The 15,585-nt window shown below is 48.6% G+C and overlaps 1 protein-coding gene across 6 annotated transcripts in view; it reads left to right on the plus strand.

Moving 5' to 3' along the window:
- SLC6A1 (solute carrier family 6 member 1) overlaps window positions 1–15,585 on the plus strand; it is a 46,493-nt gene that overhangs the window by 26,591 nt on the left and 4,317 nt on the right. For all 6 annotated transcript variants that reach the window (XM_004033613.5, XM_019024229.4, XM_055381179.2 and 3 more), the window contains 10 exons: window positions 785–894; window positions 2,907–3,039; window positions 6,019–6,153; window positions 6,343–6,446; window positions 6,805–6,929; window positions 9,325–9,437; window positions 9,809–9,940; window positions 11,769–11,871; window positions 14,287–14,387; window positions 15,179–15,346. In XM_004033613.5, coding sequence (XP_004033661.2) covers window positions 785–894; window positions 2,907–3,039; window positions 6,019–6,153; window positions 6,343–6,446; window positions 6,805–6,929; window positions 9,325–9,437; window positions 9,809–9,940; window positions 11,769–11,871; window positions 14,287–14,387; window positions 15,179–15,346 — 1,224 coding nt within the window. The remainder of the gene's footprint in view (window positions 1–784; window positions 895–2,906; window positions 3,040–6,018; window positions 6,154–6,342; window positions 6,447–6,804; window positions 6,930–9,324; window positions 9,438–9,808; window positions 9,941–11,768; window positions 11,872–14,286; window positions 14,388–15,178; window positions 15,347–15,585) is intronic.

Raw genomic sequence — 15,585 nt, forward strand, 5'->3', positions numbered from 1 at the left:
GAGTTCCCTAGAGTAATCAAATTTATGGAGACAGAAAGTAGAATGATGGTTGCCAGGGGTTGTGGGTAGGGGTATGAGGAGTTGTTGTTTAGTGGATGGAGTTGCAGTTTTGCAAAATGAAAAAAGTTCTGGAGCTGGATGCTGACAATGTTAGGCAATACATTTCTCACAATGTACTCCCATTGTTAAGTGACACATGACTGTATTTGCAGAGGTGTGGCAGGGTTCAGGGAGCTACATTATGGGTATACTTAATGCTTCTAAACTGTACAGTCACCAATAGTTAAGATGGTAAATGTTGTGTGTATTTTATCAAAATTAAAAAATGAAAGAAAACAAAAAGTGAAACCCACCTCATAGGGTTCTTGTGAGGTTTAAGGAGCAGATATGTGTAAGGAACTTAGAACTGCTCCTGGCAGAGAACAAGGCCTGTAAGTGTTTGCTGGTGTCGTTGCAGTGAGAGTTAGATGGGCAAGGTCTCTTGCCCAAGGTCACATGGTGGGGAAGTAGCCCCGGCTGCAGCTTGGAAGGCTGTTCTCACAGTGAACGGGTTGAGGTTCAAATCTCAGCTCTGGCACTTAGTAGCTGTGCATTCTCAAGCAAGTCACTGTCCCTCTCTGATCTGTCAAATGGGGATCATAATGCTACTTACCTCCCAGAGCTGCTGGGAAGGGGAGGTGTGAGGAGGCTTGGGGACCATGAGGGTGGGCAGGGTGCACTGGGACCACTCATGCCAGCCCCTGGGAGCCCAGCAGGATGCGTCCTCATGACTGTGTCCTTGCAGACACTGCCGTGGAAACAGTGCGACAACCCCTGGAACACAGACCGCTGCTTCTCCAACTACAGCATGGTCAACACCACCAACATGACCAGCGCTGTGGTGGAGTTCTGGGAGTGAGTATGGGGCCATCAGGGGATGGCAGGGACGGGGCATGTCAGCCAGAGCCCGGCAGGAGACAGAGGCCCCTCGGAGGGGTAACAGAAGAGGTGGATAAAGGGGCTACAGTCATGTGTCACATCATGACATTTTGGTCATCAGTGGACCACATGTGCAACGATGGTCCCATAAGATTATAATACCATATTTTTACTTTACCGTTTCTACGTCTAGACATGTCTAGTACCGAAATGCATTGTGTTACAGTTGCGTACAATATTCAGTACAGTCATGTGCTGTACAGGTTTGTAGCCTAGGAGCAATAGGCCACACCGTATGGCATAGGAGTGTAGCAGGCTAGACCATCTAGGTTTGTGCAAGTACACGCTATGATATGCACACAACAACAAAATTGCTTAAGAACGCATTTCTCAGAACATATCCCCGTTGTTAAGTGACACATGACTATACTTGCAGAGTTGTGGCAGGGCTAAGGCAGCCACAAGGGATGCTGAAGACCTTTTCTCCCCAAAAAGAGTTGGACCGCAGATAGAGCCATGAGACACACAAACTCTGACTTTTGATAGCAAAACCCAGCTACTCACAAAGCCAAGGTCCAGCAGGAAGAATACATTCCCCAACATCTCTGCCTCTAATCTCCTGCCAGCGCCTCCCAATGGTCAAACCCAGCTAGAAGCCAGAGGGCAGTGGACCAGATAATGTGGCCATAGTCGTCAGCATCCTGGGGCCTGGCACAGAGTGGTCAAGGGGGAGAGTGGATCAGAGAGGCAAACAGAGGGGAATAACCAGCATAGCCAATTAGAATCACCTGGAGAGGTCGACCACCTCCTGATTCATCCTGAAAACCAGCCCGATCTACTTACGAACCCAGAGTCACTCGGAATAAACATGCACACACACTCTGGCCATAGTGAAGGCCGTGCTGATTGTATCTTCAGGGGAGTACCTTGTAGAGATGTGTGTTGGGAGTCACTGATGTGACACAATGAGGTGCTGGGGCCCAAATCTCTCTGGCATGAAGGAAGCATCCGTGCTGGACAGCTCAGAAGGATCCGGGAGCAGTCTAGAAGGTTTCAGAGCACCTTGGATAAGCTCCCAGGAGGAGCTGTTCTCAGGCAGTGTCAGAATCAGAGTTGCCTGATCTCTTCATGGCCAATGTCTGTGGTTACACTGTTTCTTTACAAATAAAAATCAAATTCTGCTCTGGTGGGTTCTGCTTTCTGGCATCTCCCGCATGCTGCTCTCAGGCACGTTCGGACTTTTCATTCAACCATTTATTCAGTAAACACTTCTTGAGCTCCTACTATGTGCCAACTGATGACAGGCACGGACATGCAGACAGGCAATGGCACCACCAGGCGGCCAATGCGGAGAGGAGGGAAGCCCAGGCGGCTGGGCTGCGGGGACCTCAGGGAGTCCCCTGGACCAGCCCAGGTCGGCAGTGGCATCTAGAAGAGAAAACTGCAGGGCAGGCAGGTGCTGGAGAGGAACAGTGTGAAGGCTGGGAGGCAGATGAGGTCAGCCAGGCACCGGCAAACAGCTGCAGTGAGTGCTGAGAGGAGAGAGAGATGCAAGGGCCTTGAAAGGCTGGCCAGGGAGTTTGGGCTTCATTCTGAGAACAAGCGGGTGCTATTCATTGCAGTAAGCAGAGGAGTGACATGATCAGACTTGCAATTTAGAAGGCTCTCTGGGGCTGGAGAGGGGACAGAGCAAAACTGAAGGCAGGGTCCCACTAGGAGGCCACTGGGCCATCCAGATGAGCAGTAGTGGTGGCTGACTAAGGCCCTGGCACGTCCTGTTCTCTTTGATCTCTTGACCAAACAGCACTTTCTACTGATTAGTATAATGGGCCTCACAGTCCCCAGCTACCTCTTGAATCACAGTGATGACGGTGTCAGCACAGTTCTAGGGTGGGGATATCATCTGTGGCCATGCCCTGGGCACCCCTGGGTCACTCCGGCTCCCACCAGCTCTGTGTAACTTTCTCCTCCCTCCACTGTTTGACCAGGCGTAACATGCATCAGATGACGGACGGGCTGGATAAGCCAGGTCAGATCCGCTGGCCACTGGCCATCACGCTGGCCATCGCCTGGATCCTTGTGTATTTCTGTATCTGGAAGGGTGTTGGCTGGACTGGAAAGGTAAGGGATATATGTGCACAGTGGGGACAGGAGGGCACTGGATAGAGGAACAGGTCTACAAAGGAAGCTCTGCCCACAACTCCCAAGAGTCCCATCCAACCTTGAATTAAGCAGGTCCCTTCAACACTCGGTGTGTCCGTTTCTTTTACTGTGAAATGGGAATAATAACATTACCTTACCTTCTGGGGCGGTTGTGAGGATAAAAGGAAATAGTGCAAGTCAAGTACGCAGCACAGTGCGAAGCTCACAGCGAGTCCCATGGGATTCCACTGGGCCTAACAGAGTCATCTCAAAACAGAGGGCAAATGTTGCTCCTGGACTGTTGAACAAACTTTCCCAGAGCATCTGCTCTGCACCAAACCTTGTGCTAGGTGCAGAAACTCCAGAGATGACAGCTTCACATCCTGACCCTTGAGGAACAACAGAGATGAATAGGTTAATGGTTAGACTCAGGCTCTGTATTAAGCAGTCCATGAGTTAAGATCCCAACCTCACCATTTACTAGCTGTGAGCTCAGGCAAGTCACTTTGCCTCCCTGGAACTCAGTTTCCTTCTCTGTAAAACGGGGCTAATAATTATACTTATCTGTTGGTTTATTATGATAATCAGATGAGATGGTGCTTTTGTCAAGCACTCAGCACCCAGCAAGGAGAGTTGTTATTACTCTTGTTTTTATTATCAGCAAGTGCAGAGCAAATGCCAAGCTGGGATGTCTAGCCCAGGGACACCCAGGAGGTGGAAAACTGGCCTTACTCCACCTCTTCTCCATTTCAAGCCCTACCCCAGGAGCTTGGGGGCAGAAGATGGCAGTCTCTTACTGGCCCTGACCTGAAGGGAACCCAGAGGACAAGTGTGTTGTCTCAGATCTTATGGCAAGTCAAGGGCAGAGAAGGGATTTGTACTGAATAAGATGGGAGGCAGGAAGGTCAGAACTACCCAAGAGGTGAATGCGAGGTTCTAGAAGCAGTAGTAGAAACGAACCAAGCAGAACCTTAACAAATTCCACACTTGGGCAGGGCAGAGCTGATGAAAAGCTACCCTAGTTTCATCTAGTGGGAACTTCTGGACACACTGGGTTCTCAAATCCAAGGCTGGCGTAAAAGTATCTCTGATCCATTCCTAGGACTAGGGACGCCGGAGGAGGGCACAAGTATCTCCCAGTCTAAATTTCAGGAGCAGAAAAGTATAGGGCTTATGGGCTTTGGAAGGGTTTGAATCTCAGTCCCTGAGCTTCTAGCTGTGTGCACTTGAGCAAGCCATTTCATCTCTCTGAGCCTCAGTCCCCTCATCTGTTCAATGGTCACAATAACAGTACCTTACAGGGTTGTCCCAAAGACTGAGGGAGATGAGTAGAATGCTTAGCATATGCCTTACACATAGTAAGCACTCAATACATAGTATCAATTATAATCATTTTGGAGTGGTAATTAGAGTTCCTGCTACATTAGGAGACTGGCCACTTCTTGGGGACAGAGAGTAGAGCCCCCTCACTGCATATACTGAGGATGTCAACCAATCCATCCACAAGCATTTATTGAATACCTACTATGTGCCTGGCTTCGTGCCGAACATGGAAGGCACAGGGAAGTACGAGACCAAGGCAACATATAATAAGCCTGCGGCATGTCCTGATGTGACTGACCTTTCTGAGCAGTAGGTGTGACTGTGCCTGATTCCGGACAAGAGAAAGTGAAGCTAAGAGAAAATACAACATTGACCCTAAGTTACACAGCTTGTGGGTGACACAGATGAGTTTGAATTCCCTTTTCCTAGCTCCAAGTACAATGGGTTTTCTCTTGGATTGTGGCTGCCTTCCTTAATCCTGCAGAATCTCGGGGTCAAGTCAGGGAGGTGAAGCTAAGCCAGTGAACTGTCCATGCTGACCGGGAAACAGGCTCACATTAGACTCTGAGATACAAAGGTCATCAAACTTGAACATTGCTCTTCCATACTAGTGAGCAAAGAAATGCAATTTTAGACAATGATGATCAGTTTGGCAAAAAATAATTGTTTAAATGATGATACCCAGTGCTGGCCTTGTGACGGGAAGACACTCTCTGTAATGCCAGGTGAAGCTCCGTTTCTCGAAAGCAACAAGGTAATATGGATCAAAAGCCTGTGATGAATTTATTCCTTTTAATTCAGTAGTTCCACCTCTAAAAATTTTTCCCAAGAGTGGTATAATAATTTTGTAGCTGAAGATTTATATACAGGGGTGTTTAATGTGGTGTTGTTTAGAGTCACATAAAATTGGAGGTAACCTAAATGCATAGCAGTGGGGAAGCTTAAAAGAGAATGGTAGGACCTTCTGAGGGACTGTTTTGTGCAATTAAAACATCAAATTGTTCATGAGGCAATAAAACAATGTTTAGTGAACAAAATGGGAAACAAACCTGTATGTACTGCATTTTTTTTTAACTCTAAACATGTTACATGGAAAGGCAAGTACCTAATTTGAACCTCATTTTGTAAGAAAATGTGATTGCATCTGCAAAGGAGAGTTTCAGAGGAGCATTAAAGTAGGAACATCCCTGCATTTATGTGTTCGTCAGACAATTCTTGAGTGTCTACTATATACGGTGGACTGTTCTAGGCATGGGGATGTGAACAACACAAGCCCTGCCCCCCACATAACTTACATTCTAGGTGCTGGTGAAAGGAATTCATTTTATGTGTGTGTGTGCATATGTAATTTAAAAGTTTTCCTGTCACCACATGCATTACTTGGATAATTTAGAAGTCAAAAAATAGGAGGGGACAGGGGAAGGGAAAAACCAAATGTGAGCTGGTTGGCTCAGACTCCAAGGAGGAGCTTCAGATAAGTGGCCAAGGAGAGCAAGGATCTGGGAAGGCTTCCTGGAGGCGGAAGAACTGGAATCAAGCCCAGGGCCACAACAGATACGGATGTAGGGGAAATGAGGGAGGAGGAAGCAAGGGTGTACAGGAGGAGGGGTCACCAGTCACCCGCTTTCCTCCCAGGTGGTCTACTTTTCAGCCACATACCCCTACATCATGCTGATCATCCTGTTCTTCCGTGGAGTGACGCTGCCCGGGGCCAAGGAGGGCATCCTCTTCTACATCACACCCAACTTCCGCAAGCTGTCCGACTCCGAGGTGAGTGCCCCTCCCAGCCCGGATTCTGAGCCACCACTTAGCAGCTTTGAGACAAGCTTTTGCATCTTTCTGACCCTCACTGTAGACCAGGTTTGTTGCCAGGGAGAGCTGGTGGGCACATGGAAAAGTTCCTGGGTAGCTGTGGCTATGGTGATTACTTTTGACAGTCTTCGATAATTCTGCCTACAGGTGTGGCTGGATGCGGCAACCCAGATCTTCTTCTCATACGGGCTAGGCCTGGGGTCCCTGATCGCTCTCGGGAGCTACAACTCTTTCCACAACAACGTCTACAGGTTTAAGAGGACAGCTGCAGGAGCCCCTTCCTTCCTGGCCGAGCCCTTCGAGTCCACACCCCACACTCATGTGTTAGGGCCCTCTTTGGCCACTTTGCACTCTCAGCTTAACCTCTCCCTGAGCCAGTCATTTGTTTAACTCCTTCTGGAGACACAGACATTCCTGTTGTCCCCCTTTCCTGACCCTGATCCTCTGGCTCTGCCCTCCTCTAGCTTGCTCTTAGGGCCTGTGCATCTGGGACCTACTGTATAGCCCCATTCCCAGCCCCCTCCTCCAGGCCACCCCTCCATAACCACAGCCAGCAGCTACACCTTCTGCCAGCTGCACCCTCCTCACCCCACCCCTCCCTCTCTTCAGGGACTCCATCATCGTCTGCTGCATCAATTCGTGCACCAGCATGTTCGCAGGATTCGTCATCTTCTCCATCGTGGGCTTCATGGCCCATGTCACCAAGAGGTCCATTGCTGATGTGGCGGCCTCAGGTCAGTGCAATACTGTGTGGGGCCGGGCTCCTGGCATGGGGGCACTAACCATGCTGGCCTTTGCCATCATCACCATTACCACCACCACTGTGGCTCACTGGCCTTGAGCACTCCCTATGTGTCAGGCAATGCACTGAGCATTTTACATGGACTGTACCCATGATTCTTCTCAACACTTTGCAATACACGCTATTGTTAGCCCATTTCATAGATGAGAAAACTGAGACTCACCTCCTAAGGGTATGAAGCTAGAAAGATGGCAGATCTGGAGTTGGAGCCCAGGTCTGGCTGACTCCCAAGCCTGGGCTCTTAGTCTCTTGGCTATACTAGCATGTCCAGCACAATCCTGGACAATTTGGGGAGAAGATCCACTCTTGCCTTGGGAGTATAAACTTTGGTATTGGGGGAAATTCACCCCCGATATTTCACGTAGTTTCTTTTCTATTTTACCTAAGTATCAGCTGGTCTGAGAAATAAAGGGAAGGAGTACAAAAGAGAGAAATTTTAAAGCTGGGTGTCTGGGGGAGACATCACATGTCAGCAGGTTCCATGATGCCCCCCAAGCTGTAAAACCAGCAAGTTTTTATTCGTGATTTTCAAAAGGGGAGGGAGTGTATGAATAGGGTGTGGGTCACAGAGATCACATGCTCACAAGGTAATAAAATATCACAAGGCAAATGGAGGCCGGGCGAGATCACAGGACCAGGGCGAAATTAAAATTGCTAATGAAGTTTCGGGCACACATTGTCATAGATAACATCTTATCAGGAGACCGGGTTTGAGAGCAGACAACCGGTCTGACTAAAATTTATTAGGCAGGAATTTCCTCATCCTAATAAGCCTGGGAGTGCTACGGGAGACCGGGGCTTATTTCATCCCTTATCTACAACTGTAAAAGACAGACGTCCCCAAAGCGGCCATTTCAGAGGCCTCCCCTTAGGGATGCATTCTCTTTCTCAGGGATGTTCCTTGCTGAGAAAAAGAATTCAGCGATATTTCTCCTATTTGCTTTTGAAAGAAGAGAAATATGGCTCTGTTCCACCTGGCCCACAGGCAGCCAGACTTTAAGGTTATCTCCCTTGTTCCCTGGACATCACTGTTATCCTGTTTTTTTTTCCAAGGTGCCCAGATTTCATATTGTTTAAACAATTTGTGCAGTTAATGCAATCATCACAGGGTCCTGAGGCAACATTCATCCTCAGCTTACAAAGATGATGGGATTAAGAGATTAAAGTAAAGACGGGCATAGGAAATCACAAGAGTATTGATTGGGGAAGTGATAAGTGTCCATGAAATCTTCACAATTTATGTTCGGAGATTGCAGTAAAGACAGGTGTAAGAAATTATAAAAGTATTAATTTGGGGAACTAGTAAGTGTCAACGAAATCTTCACAATCTATGTTCTTCTGCCATGGCTTCAGCCGGTCCCTCCGTTTGGGGTCCCTGACCTCCCACAACACTTTGGCTCAATTCAGACATGTTCATCACCATACTACAAAGACCGCTAAATCCATGCTTTTGTCTCAGCTCCAAAAATGTTCTCACCAAGTGGGCCATGCCCACTCTGCTCACCACACAGTCATCAATGCCACAGAGCCCAAGGAAAACCCCAGACAGCCCGTCGCTGCACAGCCAGGCAAGCAGCCAATGGGTGGAACCCACTGTGTGCAGGGCAGAGGCCCCTGAGGCTCATGGAGGCCACACGACTGGTCCCTTGAAGAAGTGGGCTGGTTCCGTGAAAGGAGCGTTCTCTGCTCCGGTTCTAATCTCCCCTTCAAGGGCAGCCACCATCTCATTTCTCTGCAATTCCCCAACCATTCCCCCACCCCCATCCAGAGCCAGACCCAGGGAGGTTACAATCTCTTTCCTTCTCATTCCGAGATTTCCTGATCTCTTAGACACCCCCACCAAATACTCAAACACAACACATGCCAAACAAGGCTCCAAAGCCTTCTCCTCCACCGTGCTCCCCATCACAGAAGGGTCCCATCGTCCAGTGCCCAGGGTGGAGACCTCAGCATTGTCCTGGACTCTTCCCTCGCCCTCATCCTGCAAACCAGCCAGTACCAGGACCTGCCCCTCCACCCCCTACATATCTCTCTCTCTGGTTGCCTCTCTGCACCTGCACTATCCTCACTACTGGCCAAGCCATGCCATCCCCCATCGAGATGATGGCCACAGCTCCTCACTGGTCCTCTTGCCTCTGGGCACAATTACTATGGCCCCTCATCCCCCACCCTCTTTCTGCACCTGGAAAAAGGGGCTGAAAACACTCACTCGAAAGGTTACTCTGAAGATGAAATGAAATAAGGCTTAGAAAATGGGCAGTGTGCTGGAAAGGCTGTAGGTGCTGAGTACCTTTTATTTTTCTTCTTTTTTGCCCTTCTCTGTTCAGGCCCCGGGCTGGCGTTCCTGGCATACCCAGAGGCGGTGACCCAGCTGCCTATCTCCCCACTCTGGGCCATCCTCTTCTTCTCCATGCTGCTGATGCTGGGCATTGACAGCCAGGTGAGGGCGCCCCCCGCACCCCAGGAGCTCTCCATCCCCAGACTCCTCAGTCCCCGAGTAAACAGGGAGAGGAGGCAACTCTTAGGCTGCCAAGAAGATGACCAAAAATTCCAGGTCCCTAGAATGTTCCACTGCATGAAATTTCAGGAAACAGCTCAGCCACCTTCTCCATTTTCCAGAAGGGGAAACTGATGCCCAGAGGGGAGGGACTCTCCTGAGGTCACAAAGTGAGTCACAGGCAGAATCAGGCTGGACCCTGGGCTCTCCTGGCTCGGTGCTGCTGGGCCTCCCGTCCTTCCTTAGAGGGCCAGGCTTTGGGTGGGTTGGGGCTGGGGCTGCTGCAGGTGGCTGACCTCTGTTCCCACCTGAAGTTCTGCACTGTGGAGGGCTTCATCACAGCCCTGGTGGATGAGTACCCCAGGTTCCTCCGCAACCGCAGAGAGCTCTTCATTGCTGCTGTCTGCATCATCTCCTACCTGATCGGTCTCTCTAACATCACTCAGGTAAGCTCAGTAAGCACCTGGCACTCCCCCAGCACTGCCCAGGGCCATGCCCAGGGCCTCCTTTCCCCTCCTCTGTTGTATCCCACCTTTCCTGCCTTCATTGAGCATCATCTCTGTGCCAAGCTCTGGGCACATAACAGTGAGTCAGATGGAGTCCCTGCCCTCCAGAGGCTCCCAGGCTGGTGGAGACACAAACATTGAGCTAGGACATATAGGACATAGCTAGAGAATGCAGCACCTAACTGGACTCGGAGCACCAGGGACTGCTTCTTGGAGGAGGGGATGTAGAAACTGAGCTTTGAAAGGCCCACAGAAGGCCTGGCATGGTGGCTGATGTCTATAATCCCAGCACTTTGGGAGGCAGAGGCCAGCGGATCACCTGAAGTCAGGAGTTTGAGACCAGCTTGGCCAATGTGGTGAAACCCCGTCTCTACTTAAAAAAATAAAACAAAGTAAATAAATAATACAAAAATTAGTCAGGCATTGGGGCAGGTGCCTGTAATCCCAGCTACTTGGGAGGCTGAGGTAGGAGAATTGCTTGAACCCGGGAGGCAGAGGTTGCAGTGAGCTGAGATCGCGCCATTGCACTCCAGCCTGGGCAACAAGAGCGAAAAATTCTGTCTCAAAAAAAAAAAAAAAAAAAGAAAGAAAGAAAGACAGAAAAAGAAAAGAAAGGCCCACAGAAATTAGCCAGAAAGTCAAATTGGAGTTGAGCCTTTGAAGTTGACACTGCCCAAAGCTTTCTTTCATTCCCATTTTTCTTTTGTATTGACATGAATGAGAAATGCTCACATAGCTGGTGAATTGTGCAATAAATATAAACGACTCTAGCAACATGAGTTCAGCACTGCAGGTCTGATTTTTATAATCCACAAATCACCCCCACCCCACCTTCAGATCCAAATGTAGTTCTGCTCCAGAGTTAGTATTCATTCATCCCTTCATTCATAGTTGTCAAATACCTACTATGGGCCTGGCATGACCCCGGAAATTTGGCAATTAATGTGGCAGATACTACCATGTCTGCTGTCTTGGAGCTTACATTTTCGTGGACAAGACTGACAGACAAATTAGATGATTTTGGAGAGTGTCAAGTGCCCTGGAGAAAAGAGGACAGCAGCATAGAGAATGGCCAGTAGGACAGGAGGGGCGCTCCCTCAGACAAGGTAGTCAAGGGAGGTCTCTCTCTCCAAGAAAGCGACAGTTGAGCTGAGACTTAAATGATGAGAAAGAGCCAGCCAGAGAAAGATCTGGGGAAAGAGAGCAGAGTAGGTGCAAAAGCCCTGAGGCATTTGAGGGACGGGGGAAGCCAGAGTGGTGGAGGCAGAGGGAGTGAGGCAGTGGGTGGGAGACGAAGAACCAGCCCATGCAGACCTTGCAGGCCAAGACATTTGGGTGGGATGGGATGGGATGGGATGGGATGGGATGGGATGGGATTGGATTGGATGGCATGGGATTGGATTAGATCTCTCTCTGCTTATTTATGTGTTATATTATTGTCTCATTTAAGTCCTGAAAGGTTTTAAGCAGGGGAGAGACCTGACTGATTTACACTGTAAAAAGATGGCCCTGGTGACCAACTCCACTTTCTGCCCTCCAACCTTACCAGAAATTGGCATTTTCCTCTACCACCTGGACATTTCCTTCCCAATGCCCGGACTGTCAATGTCCACATCCTCTCATGGTCACAAAGCCCTCAGTGCTTCATCTAATCTACCCTGAAGCCTAATCCCAGCCCCATCAGCCTCCAGAGTCCATGTGGTCTGTGAACTGGATGCAGTGGGCGCTGGGGACAATGCACCTGTTCTCACCTCTTTTCATCTTGCAGGGGGGTATTTATGTCTTCAAACTCTTTGACTACTACTCTGCCAGTGGCATGAGCCTGCTGTTCCTCGTGTTCTTTGAATGTGTCTCTATTTCCTGGTTTTACGGTGAGTATCAGCCCCTCATCCCTTATTCATTCACTCATTCATCCATTCATTCCTTTCTTGAGTCATCATTCAACAAGTGCAATTTGAACCCCAGGTCTTCTCCTTACATTTATTTATTTATTTATTCTTCACATTACAATTCAATGAGGTTAGTCCAGGAGTCCCCCATGTTTAGAAGATATAAAAGCAGTTAAATGAATTCATTTAAAATAAGTGCCAACATTTCTTTATAAATTTTGGAATAAAGAGGGTTTTTGGAGATTTTATCCAGAAAAGGGAAACCAAAATTACTTTCTAAAGTTTTAAAGTTATATATTTAATATAATCTAGGCTGTAATTAAAAGTGTGCACTATCTTAAAACAAATAACAAAAGAAACATTGATTTTGTTTATTTTGTGGCCTAAGTTTCTTCAGCCAACTGCATGATAGTAAAAAATGACAACATCCTTTCCTGCACCTTTGATTGTCCCATCAGAGCAAATGTTTTTAAAGAAGCATGATATTTTGTGTCCCCCTTTGCAATATCTGCCACCTCATCCCCCTTGTCATTGTCCCTTCTTTTTTGTTTGTTTTATATGTATAAATTTAAGGGATATGAGTGCAATTTTGTTACCTGGATATCTTGTGTAGTGGTGAAGTCTGGGCTTTTAGTGTACCCATCACCACATAATGTACATTCTTTTTTTATTTTTATTTTTATTTATTTTATTTTATTTATTTTTTTGATGGAGTCTTGCTCTGTCACCAGGCTGGAGTGCAGCGGTGCAAACTCAGCTCACTGCAACCTCTGCCTGCCTGGTTCAAGCAATTCCCCTACCTCAGCCTCCCAAGTAGCTGGGATTACAGGCATGTGCCACCACGCCCAGCTAATTTTTTGTATTTTAGTAGAGACAGGGTTTCACCATGTTGGCCAAGATGGTCTCGACCTCCTGACCTCATGATCCGCCCACCTCGGCCTCCCAAAGTGCTGGGATTACAGGCATAAGCCACCACGCCCAGCAGTACATTCTACCCACTAAGTAATTTCTCATCATCCACCCCAGCTCCCATTCCCCCACCCTTCTGAGTCTCCAGTGTCTATTATTCCACCTGTGCCCAGTGTTTAGCTCCTACCTTTAAGTGAGAACATGCAGTATTTGACTTCCTGTTTCTGAGTTGTTTTGCTTAAGATGATGGCCTCCAGTTCCATCCACGTTGCTGCAATAGGCATGACTTCATTCTATTTTATGGCTGAATAGTATTCCATCGTGTATGTATACCATATTTCCTTTATCCAGCCATCCACTGATGGACACTTAGGTTGATTCCCTATCTTTGCTATTGTGAATAAACACATGAGTGCAGATATCTTTTTGATATAATAATTTCTTTTCCTTTGGATAGATAGCCAGTAGTGGGATCTATCTACTGGCTATCTATTTGCTGGATCAAATGGTGGTTCTATTTCTGATTCTTTGAGAAATCTCTGTACTGGTTTCCATAGAGGTTGCACTGATTTACACTCCCAATAACACCTTCTCTCTCTAACTGTTCCAACACGGTCAGATCCTCACTGGTCAGTGACTCTGCTTATAATTTGAGCAGTGCCCGAAGCCGCTCTGGTGAACTTCAAGACACCAGTTTGGGGTTTGGGGTTTTTCTTTTTCATGAGATTTGCAGTTCTTTGCAATTGATTGTCAATTTCTTTTTCTTTCATTTATTTATTTATTTATTTATTTATTTATTTATTTTTTGAGACGAAGTCTCGCTCTTGTTCCCCAGGCTGGAGTACAATGGCACGATCTCGGCTCACTGCAACCTCCACCTCCCAGGTTCAAGCAGTTCTCCTGCCTCAGCCTCCCAAGTAGCTGGGATTACAGGCGCCCGCCACCACACCTGGCTAATTTTTATATTTTTAGTAGAGACGGAGTTTCACCATGTTGGCCAGGCTGGTCTCGAACTCCTGACCTCAGGTGATCCTCCCGCCTCGGCCTCCCAAAGTGCTGGGATTACAGGCATGGGCCACCGTGTCCGGCAGATTGCCAGTTTCTTATAGCATCTGACCATCAGGGAGAAACAGCCCCTGTCCAGGAAAGCCTTTGAAGGAATGGCTGGGATAGATGTTGAGTGGGAGGGACATTGAGAGTGGCAGGGGTGGAGGGGATCATCTTGTCAGTCTCCTTTTGTTGGTAGATATCTTCACATTAAAGTGACTTGCTCACCTACACAACCCACTTGCTGTGAGAATTGGGCTATTGAAAAATACTTGGTAACGAGGACCCCCAGAGCATAACCCCCATGGTACAGACAAGGAAACTGAGACTCAGAGAGGTTAGGTGACTTTCCCATGGTCACACTGTGAGAAAGTGGTAGAACCAGGCTTTGACCCTGAAGCACCCACAGCTCATCCATCCCTCCTGCTCCCAATGTCACAGGTGTCAACCGATTCTATGACAATATCCAAGAGATGGTTGGATCCAGGCCCTGCATCTGGTGGAAACTCTGCTGGTCTTTCTTCACACCAATCATTGTGGCGGTAAGAACAAGGCCTGACTAGCCCTGTTAGGATGAGGCTAGACCAAGCCCTGGGGGGACTCAGGTCCAGGGAGAAACCTCTAGAGGCAGAGGCAGGTGGGAGAGGCCCCCAGAAACCCTGTTCCTTAATAATACTTCTCTCTACCATTTGTTGGGCGTCTATTCTGCACCTTGCATGGTACAAGACACATTATATCATCCTCCACAAACCTCAGAAAGGAGGCATTATTGTCCCACTTTACCGCTGCAGGATCTGGGGCTCACCTAGCCAGCATCACCCAGCTAGTCAGCACTGGGATTCGAACCAAGCCCAGTCTCTTGGCACTTGGAGACTCTCCTTCTCAGGGTCCCTCATCCCCACAAGCAGGAGCTGAAGCAGGGGCAGGCCTGGGAGGGGCCACCCAAGGTTCTTGAGGTGGGGGCAGAGCCACTGCATATGTTGTGTCCACATAAGGGGACCCTGCCAATGGCACACTGGGAGCTGATACCTCACCCTTGCTCTGCTTTTGAAGGTGGGGAACTTGGAGGAAGGGGTTCCCTTTTCTAATTAGTCTCCCTAGAGGAGTTGCCTTTTCCTACTGATCTTCCCTGAGAGGGTGTCTTTTTCTATTATGCACAAAGGCACCTTATGTGCTAGCAGTGGTGCTGAGTGCAGGACTCCCAAGACCTTGGGCCGCTGTAAGGGTCAGCTTCGGGGTGAGGGTGGAGGGCAGTCAGCCTGCTGGCTTCAGGGTGGTTCATCCTGGGTGACTGACTCCTCCCCCTCCCTCCCCTCCCCTCCACCCTCTCCAGGGCGTGTTCATTTTCAGTGCTGTGCAGATGACGCCACTCACCATGGGAAACTATGTTTTCCCCAAGTGGGGCCAGGGTGTGGGCTGGCTGATGGCTCTGTCTTCCATGGTCCTCATCCCCGGGTACATGGCCTACATGTTCCTCACCTTAAAGGGCTCCCTGAAGCAGGTAAGCCCTTCCCCACCCTTCAAATTGCCAGTGCCCTTCTCCCACTGTGCCAGGCACAGCCCCACCCCTTGTGAAGCTCACAGTCTAGCTGGGGAAACAGACAAGTCAATAGCCAATGACAGTAGAGTATTAGAGACACTGAGATTAGGGAAAGCCAAGGGGGTGGGAGCAAACAGCCCTGCCTTAGCCCTACTTGGGTTAAGGAGGATTAAAGAAGGCTTCCCAGAAGAGGGGATAAC

Source organism: Gorilla gorilla, chromosome 2 (assembly GCF_029281585.2).
Source record: "Gorilla gorilla gorilla isolate KB3781 chromosome 2, NHGRI_mGorGor1-v2.1_pri, whole genome shotgun sequence".
NCBI lineage: Eukaryota > Metazoa > Chordata > Mammalia > Primates > Hominidae > Gorilla > Gorilla gorilla.